Here is an 18761-nt window from a genome sequence, read left to right on the forward strand (position 1 = left end):
TTCCTTGGCACCATACTTTGTTCACTCGCTTACAAAACACTCGCTCCCTTAAAACTTGATTAAGGCAGCACCGTCTATGAACCCCCTGCCCCCTCCCTCCCCCCCTTCCCCCAGCCAACCTCTGCAGCGCCTTCAATCAGCTGAAAACCGTGAAAGCCAGGTTCATCCGGTCCGACCATTCGTATAACTCAACCACCGGGTGCCTGAGCATTTACCAGGAAATAAAAAAAACATTTGACACCAGAGATCTGTTGTGGACAGACTGTCAAAACAATCAGAAGTACCCAACACCACACAAAACACTCAAGCGCCGGTAATCCGCTGTACTTAGGCAGGTCCAGACAAACACGCCACCCACTGTACCCCTCACACACCGATTCCAGAGATTACTGCGGACCCCCAAGTGTCCGCACTGCAGGGACTACCCCAGCATTTATCATACTCTCTGGACGTGCACGCAGAACCCCAGACTTCCACCCATACCCAATCCCACCCCCACTTCATGGGAAAGGAGGCTGGCCGACTAGCGCGGAAGTGCAAAGGACACTGATTCCCGGGAGCTCCGTACTAGGGTTTCCTTGTGGCAGTAAAGTCACTTTCTTCTTCTTCTAAAATCTTAACTTCACCTCCCTCCTCCAACTTCCGTCGAATGATATCTCGCATCTAAATCGTTTAATCGCACCAGTTCGCGCCGCAGTCATAGCAACGTTGCTTACCCGCCAAGGGCCCATACTACAACTTTCCAGCGCTTATTTTTAATTCGTACAGCGCATGACTGGAGCGATCATCCGGCCAGAATTGCCATTATCTCCGAATGCAGTCGTTTTAAGTCTGCCATAGAAGAATCCAAATTCAAATGTTGTGGGTTTAGCGCGGCATAGCTACACCTGGGCTATGAGGCGCGCCGCACTGGAGGGCTCCGGATTAGTTTTGACCACCTGGGGTCTTTAACGTGCTCAAAAATATCCACACATAGGTGTTTTCGCTTTTCGTCTCCATGTATCGTGCTATGTAACCCTCAATGTTTGCACCTTCACCCTGCAACCCGCCTCCCATTTTGTGTGTCCACATCTCATGTAATGCCTGAAAGTGGCCCTTGAGGTATAAATAAATAAATAAATAAAATACCCGCTTACGTCTAATGCGCTTGGAAAACTGGTCATTCTGAGAGTTTTTTCGTGACTAGAAACTCGTCAACTCTTCCACCGCTCACATTCTTCCGGTGTCCACCCCTTTGCCGTCTCGCAGAGTCGACAAAAGTAAAGCAATGATTCAAACTTCCGGACCAATGCCTTCAACTGTTTGTCATCAAATTTTACATCAGATGTAACCCAGTACGAAACACGCATACCTAAACCAATTCGAGTCGTAGATACCTGACTGCAGCATGTTAACCAGCCAGCTTCCTGTGCGACTGCAAAGAGGATAGCGGAGATCGACGTGGGCGCATAATTTCATTTTCCCGTGTCGATACTTCACTAGCTCATAGCGGGCGTTATTATGCCGAACAGAACATCACGAATGAAAAGCCTAAAATATAAAAAATCGCACCCTTTCCTTTTACTCTCGTGGTAAATGCAGTGGTAACACAGTAGTGGTGCCTAGCCCTACTACTATATTTTATAGACTGATATCACACTTCCACTACATCTATGATGGGCCACACAACCACGGCATATTTAATAAAGGTCCTCTGCTACACTGCCGGTAAACGCATTCATCCTTTCCTTTGTTACTGGAAGTTCTTGGAAAGCAATAGTTATCGCCTGCACAGAGCTGCACTTCGTGATTCGCTCGTCGTACAATATACCTCATCTAGTCTCTGCATTTCTTTTGTTGCGATTTTCTTTATTTAAAACCCCTCTACAACGCGTTTATTGTTGCAACTGAGACTAAACCAGCCAATAGCCGTGACATGGCTTGAGTGAGGTCATTAAAGACTACAAATAGTGTCCGGACCGAGGAAGTTCGGAAAATCATTTGAGCGGCGTTTTTAATTTTTTCAGAGAGTGTGGGACAATTTACACGTGGCTCGGATATTCTGTGGCCACCTAATTTAAGTACTGTACCCGCATGCTGACTACGTGCTGAAGCCTTCCAGATTTTGAAAAAAAGTTGAGAAAAGTATTGCAGGGGACCATCGCGGTTCAGCAATACGGTAGCTTAGTGACTAAGGCATTGTGCTGCTGAGCCAGTTCGATTCCCGGCCGTGGCGGCCGGGTCACTTTTCAGCAAAGGCGAAAAGCAAAAGCGCCCGTGTACCGAGATTTCGGCGCACGTTAGCATCTGGACAGTTTTTTTGTTTTTTTTCCCACCACTAGGTGGTCAAAGTTTATCTGGATGGAGCCCTCCACTATGACACGCCCATAGCCCAGGAGTAGCTCCGGGCGCGTGAAACCTCCCGGAATTTCTTTTTAAGTTATGACAAAGTACCGTTCTAAAATCGCCACGACCAGAGAACATACACTGGGTAAACAGTTTCACATGAAGTTCAGAATACACGTCCATGGACTTACCACAATATGGTGGCACACCGTTCCAGGAGCCATCGTTCTGGCAGTTGATAGTACCAACGCCGACCAATTTGAAGCCATTTGGGCACTGATAGTGAATAATCTTTGGTAGGTACGCCGGTGCCATGGTAGCCACGACGCCTTCCGGGTGGACAGGCGGATGGCAGCCTGAACAGCACATATAAAAAACAATCATACACCGCAACCAGTTTTGACAAGAGCCCCCCCCCCCCCCCCCCCCCCCTTTTAGGAAAGTTACTTTTTTTTTTTTGCTAAACTCGGGTTTTGCTAAGCACGGAAAATACAGCTCGGGGGAAATTTTTAGGGGGAGGGGGGAGATTTTCCGAGAGTTAGTTTAAGTATTACAAACGCACATTTAAAATTGGGCCTATCTCCCGACGAGGGGGGACTCGAGTAAATGCGTCGCGTAGGGGGTGGATGTATTGCGTTAACGTTAGTGTTTGGGGGGTGGTGGTGGGGTGATAGTGAATGTGTTAACTATTATTGCTTATTACTATTAATTATTAATATTTCTTTCATAAATTAATTATTACTTTCGTGATTTTGCGACTCGAGTCCCCCCTCGTGGAGATATGGGCCCAATTTTTCTTTTTTTGTGTGACGCAAGAAGTGAAGGCAAGGAGTAGGTTGTTGTAAGTCGTTATTTATTTATTTGTTGCTGTTGTCGTTGTATTGGACGCTGAGAACGACGGCTTCGTGGTCGCTAAAGTGTACTGTTAAGGGGTCTTTAAGCAGTGGTCGTGCGTTGCAGCAACTGGTGAAGACGAGATCGATGCAACTGCTGCCGTGTATCAGCAGCTTCTTGACGTAGTTTGAATGAGTCAAGGATATAAGGCGCGTTCGTACCCTTTGATTCTGCGTCGCTTTTGTGGCGCAGTGGGAAGAGCACCATGTACCTCGCGTTCCGCCCACAGGGTCGTGGGATAGAAACCAGGCGCCAATAACTGTTATTTTTTTTATATAGTGTAGGGGGAGGGGTGCGGACCTGCTGTTGAGAGCGGGGAGGGTAGCGTGATGCGGGAGAGGAGGAGTGGGGGAGAGGGCACACCTGCGCGCTGAGCTGTTGCGGACGGACGGCGGACGCTACAAAATGCTCTGCATTTAAAATAACCCATAGGTACGCTTTACGAGAATGTGTCGTTTAACGCGGAGCATTAAGGGCCCAGTGGCGCAGACAAACCGGTGTCGTCGGTGGCGTTGACCATGAGATGCAGCGCTTCGAAAGCCTCGAAAGCGCTGCATCGAGGCTCCCTAGAGCGAAAAATTCCATAGCGCCATCTTGCCGCGCTCATTGAAACCCCGGGATCGTAATGCGCTGCCCCAACAGATGGCGTGCGAGCAGAAGCGGGAAGTTTTCACCACTCGCGCTCGCGGGCGCCGCTACCATAGAGGGAAAGTTGCGAGAAAAATTATTCGTCCTTTTCCTAAACGAAAAGGTAAAACACGCGAAGCTTGATGGTAAACACGCAATGCACGGCGGCGCTACGTGGTACGATGACATCAGCGCTAGGCTGCAATAAGCCGTAGCATGCGCTCGCTTTTGATACACGCGTGATGCCGGGCGCACAACGCGGTCTTCCTCATGGCCGTACACTGTAACGCTATCGCCTTTCACGCCTAAAAGCCAAGCTTAAGCGCCCTCCAGTTGTTTAACCAATCCTTGCGAAAGAAAGGGCAAAATGCGCGAGAGATGAAGCCCAGCATTCAAGCACGATCTGACTTTCAAATGTGGTCCGCGCGAGTGTCACTGGATAAGGTTACAGAGTACCGGCACTCTTTTCTCCTATTGTTCCGTTCCGCCGCCATGATTATTGTTCAATTTGCATCACGTGACATTTGTTTAGATTGCGACGGTTCATGGGCACCGCCATTTTGTTGTTTTTGCGTTTTAGTCGGTAAACTCTGGTAGACTAGCTTGTCCTGCCTGCTCGGTGGCTGCGCGCAACTGGCTTCATTCCGAACGTGACTCAAAGATAATGCGTGTAGATGCATTTCAGCAGCAGAAATGCGTCTAAAGATGCCGCTTTGCTGCATCTTCGACAGTGCTCTCAACAAACGACCCGGGCGAAGCTATAGCGGCAAGGCCGTAGAAGCGTCAGTCTCTCAACACTGATTAACAACGAAATGGCCGCCGTTGCTGACTTGCGTGCCTCAGTGGCGGTACTCTGATACTTTATCTGCGCTGCTGAGCACAAGGTCGCGGGTTCGATTCCCGGCCGCGGCGGCCGCTTTTCTGATGGAGGCGAAAAGCAAAAACGCCCCTGTGTACGAGATTTCGGCGCACGTTAAAGATCCCCAGGTGGTCAAAATTAATCCGGAGCCCTCCACTACGGCGTGCCTCATCAGCTGCGTTGCGTCGGCGCGTTAAACCCTACAATCAATCAAATCTGATACTTTATCTAGTGACACTAGCCCGGGCTTTGTAATTACGCAGCACAAGCAGCATAAGTGACAGTAGGCGGGAGAAAGATAGTGAAGCAGTGTAGGTTAGGCCACGACATGGGCTTCAAGTGTACCAAATTAATTCCGTCGCTGCTGCGAAAATACCCAGATATCGCGTCATCCCGACCACCCTATGCCATTCGACGAGAGACGTGTATGACGCTTTACAATCCTGGCCAATCAGAACCATGCGCTGCCCATTGAAACGCATGGAGCAACACGGGTGTGCACTACACTACGCAAATCGCAATCCAAAGCAAAGACAGAGGCCATGCGTATGATGCATCCCTGGATAATCACACTCAGACTTCACCGCTATTTAGCTTACCGTCTCGGAGCTCGCACAGACTTCCCGTGAAGCCTGGCAGGCATCGGCAAAGACCCGTGTCCTTGTCACAGTTTCCTCCATTCTGGCACCTGCAGACTGCACGTAGAAGATATACATATAAAGGGTAAAACGTTCCGTCTCTTAGCGCGAAACGTGAATGTGTTTAAACATTATTTGGGGATGAACTTTTCAGTTTTGCTTATTACTTTACTTTTTTATTATGTAGTAAAACCTAAAGCTCTAGCTAGTTTATTTCTGAAGACAAACAGAAGCAAATGACTAAGACGTCCATCTTGTGGGCTATCAAAATGACGTCACAGTGATTTTCAGCAAGGTTTCATGGCACTTTAATTCCTCGGGATGCAATCTTGACTTGTATAATGAAAGATTTTCATTTTGTCCGGATTCAGGCCTGACTTGTTGTATAGGGTATGGGTGCTATCAATTTCTTAATTAAGTTTTGCTCGGCAGGCTCCTGAGGAGAGCACCACGGTAGATGCCATAAATTCGTGCTAAGGGGATGGTGAAAAGAAAATTTCTCTAAATCTCTTTTCTCGCGTGTCTGTCTCCTCTTTTCTTTTTTTTAACATTCGGGCGGGCGGCAACAGGATGTCTGTCGCGGCCTGCTTTGATTCATGCGCACCTGTCGCCGCGTCGCGGGGAGGTGCTAGTGCCGGGTTGGAGTGAACTAGAAGATAGAGTGGTTCAAACGCCCAAAGGGCCCATGTAATAAAAGTGAGGCAAGAAAAGGGGTCGAGCCATTTAGGGGCGCTGCGAGCGTTACCGCTCCATCGTGGCGCATGCGTCATGCAGGTGCTGGCGTGTTCCAGGATGCATGTGCAAAAGTTTCACCGGTTGTTTGCTGTTTTTGTTTGGCAATCGTCTTTCGAACAAACAAGTCGTAGCAATTTGTTTCGGAGACTAAAGGATGGGGGTCTGGCGTTACCGCATCTTTTTTTAAAGCAGGTTATCTCAAGATTTTTCTTTTTGAGGGACCAGATAGACCCTTTTGTGCGTACCTGCTTGCAGTTGACCCTAGCGACGGTACTGCCCAATTTCATTGTTTCGTCCGTTGGTTACTTAAGGCCCAGTGGCAGCGGTTTTCTGCGAGAAGTAGTCTCGTCTTTACATTTTCTAAGAGCACGTTTTTCATTGGAATACCTATCCAATGTTACACGAAAGCGCTTAACTACAGACTTAATAGAATCTTGTTTTCCGGAACCAATGTACCGTTTAAGATATCGTGGCAGTGCCGGAGGCGATGTTTTAAAACGTGTGAAGAAAATGTCTGTACAAGGAGCAGTAAAAACGTTTTTCTTTAAGCTCCACACGGACACCCTGCCAGTAAGGACATGGGAAGAGCAAAGGGGCTTTTTTCTGCCATGGGGGTCAGACTGTTTTTTGGGGAAGAAGCCAGAAACTGTGGAGCACGTTTTCCTAGATTGCTGGGACGCTGTCTTTTTTTTGGGATGTACTTCAAAGGACTATCAAAAAGGACTTGCCGTTGACAGCTGAAGGAATTCGATATCTTTCTGTGCTATCTGACGGTATTCCATATGACCTGCTTTTTACGGTTTACACTCAATCTGGCGTAGCAGAATGGACGTTCGTCACAGTGACGCTGACGCTCGTTCTGTAAATAGTTATTTTGTTGAACATTTCTGCAGTCTTCGTGAAGTGCTGAACAACGATGATTGTGACGAAGAGTTTTTGAATTTGTTATATGAGTTGAGTGCATTGAAAGTGCATAAACATGTACATGCTAACTAAAAGTTTGATTAACGTTCTTGTTGTTCTCAACCTCAAAGGTTGATTTTGTAATTAGTGTTGTGAATTTATTTATCAAAGAAAAAAAAAGCTCCATCGTGGCGCAACGGATACAGTACACGACTCTTACGCGAAATACCTCGGTTCAAGTCCCCCTCAAGAACAGGCTTTTTTTTTCTTTTTTAGTTGACTAAACTTTTAAAGCTGTAAAATAGCCAGTGCCTTTTATTTTACTATGAACAAAAGATAACCTAAGCTCACCCCATATGCAAATCAAAATCTGGCCTTTCGCATTCTATCTTCAGAAACATAACCTTTAGCGTGTGCCGTGATTGCGGTGCTCATGCACCCGGTGTTGTGTAGCAAAACAGTTACTCTTAATGCCCTTTTGAAAAGTATAACAAAGCTGAATTCATGCACGTCACTTACAAACGAATTTCAAGGTACACATTTAAATAGAAGAGTTTAATGATGAAGCCGTTTCTGTGAAACAATATCTGTCACTCTTCTCTGTATGTGCCTGATTAAGCTGCGTCTCTATACGCACCAAAAAAGCATGTGTAAACTTTCGAAATTACAGAAATTCGAACAGAGACAGCACGTACATTTAGTTCCTAACGGTACCACTGACATCGACATAGAAAAATTCGCGATTCGTGCAAGCTAGCTTAATGAAAAGTTACTTAATGTAACGGAGCCGAGTTACTTATGCAGCGTACACGGTGATCAGAACCCTCAACAAGGGCATTCTCTTTTATCTAGAGTTACAATGACAAGATTTCTTCTTGCAATCTTGTCAGTCAGTTGCAAAGGCGATATGTGAAATGAACAGACTGCCATGGGCACGGCTTGCGCAGCCGTGCAGACAAAGCAGACGATCATCACCGAGTACAGATGAGCTAATCTTTAATTTGTTATTCATTCAGCGAATTCTAGTGCAATTAGCTCTTAGTATTAAACAATTTGGCCACACAAACACAAATTGTGCATTTCTGTTTTCTTTCTTATTGCCGAGAACATGTGTTGTCTGCGTTAGCGAGGAAGCACATACAAAGGCAGACGACGAGTTCATGGCTGAAGCACAATATCAAACATTGCAGCGTAACAAGACCTGTTCCGGTTGATTTAATCACATCATTTACTTGACAAATATTTCACACAGAGAGTTCTTTAAAGCAATGATGAACAATTACCGGAATTATTTTTTATTTAGTAGTTCCAGCTTTCTTCGCGTTAGATCTAGCAGCAGAAGTATGCGATATTGCCTGGGTCTTTAGCCTTTTATTCGTGGCAATAAAACTTTATTACCACACCCTCGTCTGTGACCGAACCTTCCGTTTATGCTGTATGTCTTCCTTGCAGCTTTTTTCGCTTTATAGCAACAAGTGAGAAGCAACGCGTAGCCTATGCGGCCGCGCCGATGGTTCCCTGAACTATAAAAGTCTGGTTATGTACGCGTTTGCAGTAGGCAGGGTAGCTACAGAAGTGATTTCAGCCAGTTCATGGCCAATGTGTGAGTATGTGTTCTTGTTTTTGTTCGCGCTGTAGCTATTTTTAAAGTTTTAGTATCTGCTGGTTGTTTTAAATGGCCGCCCCCTCAACTAACACTCACCCAATATAAACAAGCCAATGAGTTAGTGCACAGCAACAATAGACGGCACAGTTTAGGCGCTTTTGTATGCATTATGCGGTATTACGAAAAAAATCAGAGAGCCCAGCCGGGATTTAAACCCAGGTTCGTTGCGTAGGAGCCCGGTACTGTATCTGCTGCGCTACAACGGAGGGGTAACGTTCGCAGCGCCCCTAAACGGTTCGAACCCTTTTTTTGCCTCACATTTTGCGGCCCGTTTGAACCACTCTATACTTCTAGTTCACTCTAGCCGGGTCGCTCCATGGCCGGTAACCGTAGTGCACGTTAGGCTTAGAATTGCCCGGAACAGATATGTGATCGCTGCTTTCCCCAGCACAGCGAATAAAAATCCCTAACGCAAATTCGCGCCTCATTATCATCCCCTTTATCGCATCTCGACCTTTATTTTCGATATTATTATCATTATGTTGAGCTGCGATAAGTTATAGCTGCCGCGGCCTGCGTGCAATTGGTGCCGTTCGTGCCCCGTGCGGGCAGGCACGACTGGTGTGCGCCATTTCTGCTTGCCAAGCCGCCCCATGCTTTCCAGCTTGATGGAGTTAATTCGCCTTGCTAGAGACGCGCGAAAACTACATACTGGACAATTGAACTTTTGACAATCATAAATTGCCAGGGTGCTGAAGCAAAAGGCCCCACGTTGAAGGGGTCCCCACACTTTCGTCTCCTGAAGGAGAAGCTGGGCTCCTTTGTTCAGGTGTTATGCATGCTGACCAGCAGCTCAGGAGGCTGTTCTGTTGGCCCCTCCTACGTCTCTACACAGCATTCTGCGAAGGGCTGCTCCGATACAGCCTCCCAGCACTCGGCCCCATTTCCAAGACCAACACAAGGCTGTTAGAAAGTATGCAGGCCCGAGCTCTGCGTTTTGTCTTGGCCTTTCCAAGACAACTTCTACGCTGGGGACCATACGAGAGTCTAAACGCTTCTTACCCAGTGTACTAGTCAAAGAGGAGCAGCGTCGCCTACATCTGGGGCTGGTGACTAGGGCCCATGGACACCCGTTGAGTTCTAGCCCCGCCTTAGAGGTACAAGACACTCTACCACCCTTGTGTCAGAAGTACCCTGCGCCGCTTCATCTCTCCACCCCTGGATGTACTTCCCCTGGTGAAGTGTCACCACAATACCGGGCGTCAACAGTAAATCAAGGTTGCCGGTTGCAGCCCTAAAGTATTTCACTCTAGAGCACATGTGGAATTGCTACCCTAACCACAAGCCTATTTACACCGATACATCGGTGACCGCCACATCATCTGCAGTCGGAATCTGGGTTCCATCGCCGCGAACCACAATTGCGGCCAGGTTAAGCCACAAAACAACGTCGACGAGCTCAGAACTTGCAGCCTTGCGCTCTGCTTTGCAGTACATACTTGGGAAAGAAGCTTCTGTGTGGGTGATTTTCACATATTCACGGACGGCGCTTCGACAATTAGCATCATTTCCGCAGGAACAACTGGCCCACGAAATACACACTCTGCATGCACAGGCTGCCAGCTTGCTTCATGAGGTTGTGTTACAGTGGCTACCTGGACATTGTGGGGCGAATGGGAATATGGTGGCCGACGAAACAGCTTGCGCGGCCCACAACCAATCTAGCGTCATCATCCCGATTCCTTTCTCTCTACGTGACGCCGTGACGCTTGCGTTTTCTGTGGCGCGGTAGTGACAACTCTCAATATGAACGGACGGATCAAAAAATTATTACGCATTGCACAGAATCGATCCCGCCTACAACTTCCGAATGTCGTGTGGCTTGGGGAAGCATGACAAAGCAGTTGTTCACCGCATTCGCCTCAACGTCGCTTTTACCAGCCGCTACTTGCACAAGACGCGCCGAGTTGCCTCCTCTCACTGTCGCGTTTGCAGGATTCGTGAGGACATAGAGCATGTACTGTGTGTGTGTCCCCGTTATGGCACCCCGCGGCTAACCTTGAAGACAACTTTGGGACTGCGTGCTAATGCACCACTGAAACTTTGCGACGCCATTGGTTCATGGCACTCAACTGCCGCGGTAACACGGAGTACACAGACCTTGGTGTCATTTCTCCGTGACTCCGGCCTGAACAAAACCCTATGAACGTTTCCCATAACTTTACTACTGTGCCAGTGCTCTGCGCTTGATCCTGCGTCTGTCAGTTTCTGTGTGTATGAGCGTTTGTTGTGTTTATGAGTTTTTGTGTCTTTGCTTCCTTTTATTTTCGCACCTGCAATGTCCATGTGTGGAGTAGCAAGCCAAGCTCGCTGCCAGGCTGACTTCCTTTCATCATCAAAGGCATCCCTCCTACTCCACCGTAATAGTCGCCTGATAAAGCCCTATCGTCGTAGCCCAAGCTAAGCTATCGTCCTAGCCAAAAATGTTGATCGGGAAAACGAGCAAGGCGTTTGTTTGGGAATCCAGACCGTTGTGGTCCTCCACGATTTCTAAGCCGAACTTCGAGCACTTCCGTATTTTTTTGAGCGCGTCGCTTCGCGTATGCAGCACAGAGCCACTGATCGAGCCAGCGCTGCGGGTGATTCAATGAATTGCTAAACATTTTCGCTGTTAATAACGAAGTTCTCATGCACACCAGCATAGCTCACCAGAGGTACACCAGCGGCCGAACGTGCCGACAGGGCATGTCTCGCATCCCTCCAGGCCGGAGGCGCATGTCTGGCAGTTGGCGTAGTTTGGACAGACCTTGTCATACGTGTGGCTATCGCACGGTCTGCATCGGAACTCGAACCGTCTCACGTAGCTGCACCTGCGAGCACAGATTTTAGATCTTATCCCGAGTCAAAGACAGTATATCTAGACGCAGTGGCAAGTGTATGTATTGTAAAACAAACAAAACTCTACTTAACAAATAATGTCTTATGTTTATGCTCCTAACCCGGTTGCTTAGATGAATCTTCATTAGCTCTGAGCTGCGCATTACAGCGTCGTTTTATTGCTTAAACACTATTAACGTTAAGCCTAGACATTGGACGTCAGCCCCAGCGTCACGCTTTGAGGTTTAATCGGCTTACCGTTGATCGACTTGCGGTTACTCATCAACGCTCACCAATCATCTCAATGCTTTGTAACAATGTAATAGAACACGTTAGCGCAGCATAGCATAGCATTTAAAACGAATACTCCAAACTCCGCAGGCTTGTTTCCTCACATTGTGTTTTTATATTGTTAACGTTTCTTGCCCTCATGTTCTTATACAAGTTTCATAATTTGCCCGTATTACTTCCGTGCCCAAACATAACGCGATATTTTGCATGATAAAAGCTACAAAGTTCTCCCACAGCAGTTATGTAGTTGTTGTGTTACCGCGATTTAATCACCATCACAAACGTACCCATCTACTTTCACGTTCACTGTTGTTCCGGTCTTGCCACACGGGCAATCGTGTGACTCGTTGTGGCAAAAGCCCTTGATGTTAACCGTATGGGCGGCAGGAAATGCTGCAAGGGTGACTAGAATGCCTGGAAAATTAGACAAACAAAGTGCGAAACCACGAGTTAGAAACAGTTAGACAGTAGGCTCCCGTCAAAATAAACCGCTAATTAGAAGTTCGAACTAACAAAATCTTTGATTTATTAGCAAGGATTGCCCTAATGTCAATTTGCATATGCATGTCAAAGGAAATAACCCTCTTAAAAAGACTCGTGGGTCTGCTTCAGCGTAACGCACTGAATGGCCACATGGTTCCTGGAAAACTTAGCACGAAAACAATGGACAAAAACGAAAAATTCACTGCGCTGTTGCCCTGTTCATCCTGCAACAACACACTCTCAACGAACAATTATTACAATCAAAGGGCACAATAAGCCAATGGCGAGGCCCAGCATACGATGTCGCCACGAAAAGGGGTGTCAGCACTGTGACATCAGGCAGTACAAGCTTGCTTTTTTGGAGTGCGTAATGTCCCAGCGAATATCATATTTATGCGCTGTGTCAGATCCCCATCCCCTTCACGAGTCAAAATTGCTTAATTCGGACGTGCCGATTGGTCATTCAGGTGTACTGGGCCGAAGTTTGCCCACAAATGTTTTTTTTTTTCGATTCGAATCAGGCGTAGTGTGGTGAGCTGCTTAACAAAGCGACATCATTAGTATTTATTTTAAAGGAAAAGGTAAAAGCTTTTTGGTGTGCCGCAATTGCCCTCAATGGTGGTCTTCAGCAGCTTTCTGGCTTTTACTTTCGCCCGTATATCGGACCTCTCGCCAACAGTAAAGGACCTACAGGTGCATTTCGACATCTGACAAGCACCTTCAGAAACGGGTAGTAGGTACACAAGGCACCTCTAAACAAGTAAGAGGCCGAACGGCCAGCACATCATGTTGCTGAATCTAGCGGGATAACTTGTCAGCCTTTGTTTATTGGCCAGCAACACAGGAGCAACTTCAAAGAAAACGGTGAGTAGGCGTTCCGCTATGTTACGGTAAATAGCCAGCGAGGCTGATCTCACAGGGTTAGTCAAGGGCACGTGCTAGACAAGGGTACAGGCAAGGGTACCTTGAACCCTGGAGCTTCAAGAAGGCGGATATTTATTTCCCTCGTGTGGCTTTTGGTGTATGCGATCACATTGCAACAGAAAGCGCTGAATAAGTTGTTTCTTTTTCGCAGACCCGGCCCGCGCCGCTGCCCGCCCTTATATACTTCGGGTCGTTTCTCTACCGGTGCAGTCACCACCTCTTCCGCCTAACCCGCAACCTCTCTTGCGCTACACAGACATCTTTGCGGACTACCGACACAAACCCCGAATTTTCCCCATCGCAACTCACAACTCAAAAGGGATGAAGCAACAACGTTCAGACGACTACAAACTAACACATATCCACACCGCACCCCTCTTCATCCAACAGACTACCAATCCACCTGCAACTACTGCACAGCGCTCGGTACCCTATATATATATACCATCAGGTGTGGGAGTTCCAGCAAGCACCGGACCTGCAACCCATCCCCAACCCCTCCATACAACGGCGGACGGCGTGGTTGACCAGCAAGGACCCTACGTCCCAGCTTGACCTGGTGAAAAAGGCCCGCTCAGCCAGCCGCAGCCAGGGGATACCGGGATCCCCTCCACCAGGCGGGTGCCTTGTCAATAAAGGTTTTATTCATTAATTCGCAGTCCCGACATGCCCAGAATTTTAGATATACTTCCCCCCAAGCTAAACTGTGGCGAACTATGATCCTATTTATTTTGTAACCCTGGAATGTAAAGCATAAACAATATTGGGGTCAGAGGCAGTGGCGTAACTAGGGGGGGGGGGCAAGGGGGGACAAATTCCCCCGGCGCCACTTGGAAGGGGGCACCGAGCCGAGTCCTCCCAACATGTGCCCGAGGGAAAAAAGCGGCAGCGGGTTACCGCACGTCACCGCAGCGGGACGGCACTGTCGCAAAATTCGCGGTTGAAGAGAGCGCCAGTATATATGGGCTTGTTGGCATGACATTGCAGCAAAAGAAGAGTGTTGAGGAAGACAAGGACTACAAGAGGGGGTCACACATGCGGCGCAATGTCGGAGGACACCCGCTCTGTCCGTCCTTAATTGTCTCCCTCAGCACTATTCTTTTGCTACATTGTGGCTGTTCAAGCAGTTTCTTTCCTTTCGGCTTTCCTTACTGCTTCCCTTGTCACGAAGCGGCGCCACCTATGTGTGAATACTTAGGTACCGAGTCCAGGAGGCAACCCCAGATGATATCCAGTGTGTGCGTTGCATGTATGCATGTGCTTTCTGTTTTCGTTTGTATTCCAGAAGCGGGTGGTGGGGTGGGTGGCGCTCTTAAAATTTGCGCACTTACAATTAGATTAATCCTGTGCAGGTATTCTTACAAGGCGAGGTGAACCACGTGCGTAGATTTGGGGGATCCTCTTTTATATTCACTCCAAAGTATTATAGACGTGTTCCATCAAAAACAAAACCCGCCGCGAATGCTCAGTGGAAGGCATTGCGCTCCTCAGCTTGCGCGGTTGTGTTCTATTTCCTGCTGCAGCACAGAGCTAGCACATCAGGATGGCTAGGTTCCGCTGTCTCACCTAGAGCCACTAAATAAGCTCGTCTAGTGGCTCTAGTCTCACCCTTCGAAAGACGCTCCTCGCCGTTTTCTTTGCGCCGACTCACGGCCGGGCTACAGCGGCGGCATCCGCCGCTCTCTCTCCAAGCTACCCCTCTGTAATATATCAGTTAATAAATGTTCACATCCTCCTCCTAGCCATGCCGTGGCTGTACGCTGCTGCGTTCGTGACGAGGATTTTAGGTAACGGCTGGCAGAATCTCTTGTTTCACTCTTTGTAGAGATACGTGTGTGAATCCAAGTGACGCCCCATGGGCAATTGTTGTGGGTGTCCTTTAAAGCTTTTTTTTCCAACCACCTTCACAGCGTGGGTTGGAGCCATTTTTTTTGGCAACTTGCTGACGATCAGCATCAGCACTGGCGTCACAAACGGCAGTGATATGCGACGAGGAGACAACAGGGATTGCCGGGATGAGTTTTAGATGCAAAGCATCTCTTGCTCTCGGCTCCGTCGTCCGTCGTCGATTCATCCGCCGGCCCAGGAAGGCACCGGCAACACTGCCGCTTCAGGAGCCCTTTAAGGGGAAGTGTGCTCGTCTCGTGCCGGCCCAGGAAGACACCGGCAACACTATCGCTCCAGCATCTCATGGTCGGGGCTATGTCCCTCCCTTGTTGTGGCGCCGTCCACACCCCCACTGCGCATGCTCGGCTCAACTCGGGCCGGCCCAGGAAGACACCGGTAACACTATCGCTCCAGGAGCCATTAAATGGTAAAACACAACCGGGCGTTCAGCAAGCAGAGCATGCGCAGTGGGGGTGTGGACGGCGCAACAACGACAAGGGAGGGACATAGCCCCGTCGCATCTAATAAAATTACACCATTTTCCCGTAGGGGAACCCTGAGTAGTATGCGAAACAGCCATCGCTGAATGCCTTGACACCTGCGCAATTTCTGGAGGAGGAGGAGAGACGTAAGCAGATCGACTGGATAGGAGCGAGGGTAAATTTACGATTTATTTTAGCCCAAAACTAGTCTAGAAAGCGTAAAAAAGCATGTTGCTTTTCTGAAACCGAGAGCATAAAGGTCTCGCCCACACATACTTTGCAATGCAATTGGCTTACTGCAATAAGTTGTGTGGCAGTAGTGGTGCATTGATCGGCTGATCACGGCCGCTCGATGGAAACTAGGTCCATCGAGCGGCCGTGGGCTGATCCTAAGGAGCTCTTTATTGCCGGTCCGGTCCGGCGGTGTTCGAATGTGGTTGAAAAAAATGCTCCCACATACCTTCATTTTGGCGTCCAAACGCCAAGCTTGAGTGATCTGAGCTTCTACTGCAGCGCAGTGAGTTCAAAAACTTAATCGAACCTCATAAGCTTAAATGAGAGAGAGAGAGAGAGAGAGAGAGAGAGAGAGAGAGAGAGAGAGAGAGAGAGAGAGAGAGAGAGAGAGAATACTGAACAGACTAGCCCCACCAACGGCGGGTCATGCTACTTCAGATGGACGGAGCGAAAAATTTAGGAGTGGCTTAGCTCGGCTATGCCAGGATATACGTAGCGTGAGTTAAAGGGACCCTGCAACACTCTTTGAACAGTGCAAATAAACCTGCTCGACGTTTAGCTTACACTGCCATGAATACCTGAGCCAAATATTACACGTACACGTGAAGTGGTGAGCGCGCAAATCGCTGTGAAAGACGCGGAAAAACCAACCGCGCTCTCTTCAGTTCTCCTCATTATGCACCCCTGGTATGGCCTAAACGACGTCATTGAGGCCATGGCTGTCCATTGGCTATCACTGGTCAACTTCACGGCTTATTTCTCGCATTTCCTGTGACGATCCGCCGCCGTCGGCGCTGTGTAGGAACCTCTTCTATGCCTGAACCTGTACGCACAGTTTTGCCGTTTATTTTGTGTTTTGAGTGCGCGCGGAGTTTGAGTGATGAGCTCAATACTTCCATTTCAACCAGACGACTCGACAAGAAACGTTTATTGCTTCAATAACCTGCCCCAGCGTGCGCTTGCGAGCAGGCAGCCATACCTGCTTTTTTGGGGCACCAGACCGGAAATAGACTCCTCCACGTTGCGGAGAAAAGGAGAAAACTTCCCGGCCTGTGATATATCGAAGGCCGCGGAAGAGAACGCTGCGAGCCGCCCCCCTCTCCGGGAGAGAGCGCGTAGCTTTCGTCGCGTTGTCCGCGGTCGAGTTGAGAGGGAACGATTATGTGCAATTTCTCATCGCGCGTAGTTTCGGTGATAGTGAACGGATTTTCATAATTCTTGCGGGAGAAGATTGCTGGGACAATAGACTTTACCCCGAAATACATTCCTAGTAGTCGATGGGAAGTGCTACAGGGCTCCTTTAAGGTTCAGCTGGTTATTGTTAGCTTTCCTGGTTGTCTAGGATTAGCTTGATTATCATGCTTACTGCTGCTTCAATGACACACACATGGTAAACGTATTATGTGACACATGTATATTTATCAAGCGTCTCCGGCGCAGCGTCACCAATCGCCCCAGAGCTAAGCTGGTTCCACAGGCGCACGCCGGTGTTGCTGCGACGCACGAGCTGTCGGTTGCACACCCGGCCACCCCTCGCATGATCATCAAGTGGACTGGGCCGCCACGTGCCGCGCTTTCCCAGCACGGCTGTGCAGGAGCCACGCGAAACTGCTCTACCTCAGCTAGTGTAGCTCACGCTACAACAGGGTCTCTCGCAGCAGAGCGCGCTCAGCGAGCTACTGCGTGAAACCCAGCCCAAGCGATAACGGCGGGCAGGGGCCGCGGTGGTGCGTGCGGAGTCACCTCGCTGGTGTACCACCTGTGCAGTTGGGCTCTCTTTTTTTTTAAATTCTGTGACGGTAGGCCCCGCTCGCGGCAGCGCAAGATTCAGTTTTTTAACAACGGTGCTGTTTATGCCTACAATATCCGGCCGTCTCACCAAAAAATATCGAACTTTGAGGGTGTAGGGCGCTATGTCGGGGCGAAAGAAGGGAGCCTCGTACAGTTCGACCATTAATCGGCAAGGCAAAGCAGATTCTATTTTGTAAGACCTGAGCGAGACCCCGTGTCCTCGTGAACACGTGCGGCAGCGCTGGCCGTGCAGCTTGTCACGACATGTCGCTCAGGCTACCGCGCGAGGGGCGGCGCTCAATCCAGCGTTGCCGCTGGAGCTTCTGGTACAAGGGGAAGTGGGGAGGAGGCAAGAAACTCATGAGAAGGTGTTGGGAGTGCGCGCCTCAAGAAAAAATGTGATTAGGGAGATCCCTGGAATTGAACCCGGAACCTTCAGGACCTGAGACCGGCAACCTAATTACTGGGTTACCCCAAAGGCCCGAGGGGTACGGTGTAGAGGCGGGGAACAGTAACATGGGCAACCAATTGGAAAGAAAAAAGCGATTCCCGTGGTCGGAACCTGGGGGCAGGGGTAGAAAATATACGCACAGCTGATCAAAGAAGTTGACGGCCGTCCCGTTTCATGTCAACTGCTCTAATAATATAAACTTTTGTCACTCGCTGTTTCATCTATATGCGCTGGTGGTCAGTTGGTACGGTGGGCTCTTGCGTTCATTCGCATGCATCTTCTGACTGCGCATGTACGCAAATCGAAGCATTTATTGGAATCTAAACTGAAACAAAGCCTGCTACCTGGGCTGAGGCAATCCTATTCTATGATGTTAGCTTGTTGAGGTTCGTGTCTTTTAAAAATCATATGACGAGCACTACTTCCCGCGTACATTTATTTCACATTTACGCATACCTGTTGCCTAAGTGTTTCTTTCAGAAGAACATTAGGTCAGCTACACCAATCCCATTACGGCATGCATTCTATATTTGTGGTGTAAAAAAATTATTGTGGTAAAGCGTAAGGGACACCCGTTTTAACGCTTTTGGCCTTATCTGGGTTAATAAGCAACGGCTGCTGCGGCTAGCGGTAAATTTGTATTCAAAACGCTCTAATCTACTGATATAGGCCAACATGTTTTTATACTTAAGTGTCCCTTTAAATCTGCCCAAGGTTGCCTGTACGCTAAACAGTGTTGACATGTATGATCCGT

General features: G+C 48.6%; 1 protein-coding gene across 1 annotated transcript in view; it reads right to left on the minus strand.

Annotated features, from left to right (window-relative positions):
- The window catches only part of LOC144155105 (clotting factor C-like), a 52913-nt gene that overhangs the window by 30415 nt on the left and 3737 nt on the right, over positions 1 to 18761 (minus strand). Inside the window, exons 2-5 of the mRNA XM_077686357.1 lie at positions 12043 to 12169; positions 11297 to 11457; positions 5305 to 5400; positions 2517 to 2681 (exon numbers count right to left, since the gene is read on the minus strand). Coding sequence (XP_077542483.1) covers positions 2517 to 2681; positions 5305 to 5400; positions 11297 to 11457; positions 12043 to 12169 — 549 coding nt within the window. The remainder of the gene's footprint in view (positions 1 to 2516; positions 2682 to 5304; positions 5401 to 11296; positions 11458 to 12042; positions 12170 to 18761) is intronic.

Source organism: Haemaphysalis longicornis, unplaced genomic scaffold, assembly GCF_048455015.1.
Source record: "Haemaphysalis longicornis isolate Haplotype H1 unplaced genomic scaffold, Haemaphysalis longicornis Haplotype H1 scaffold_1, whole genome shotgun sequence".
Lineage (NCBI taxonomy): Eukaryota > Metazoa > Arthropoda > Arachnida > Ixodida > Ixodidae > Haemaphysalis > Haemaphysalis longicornis.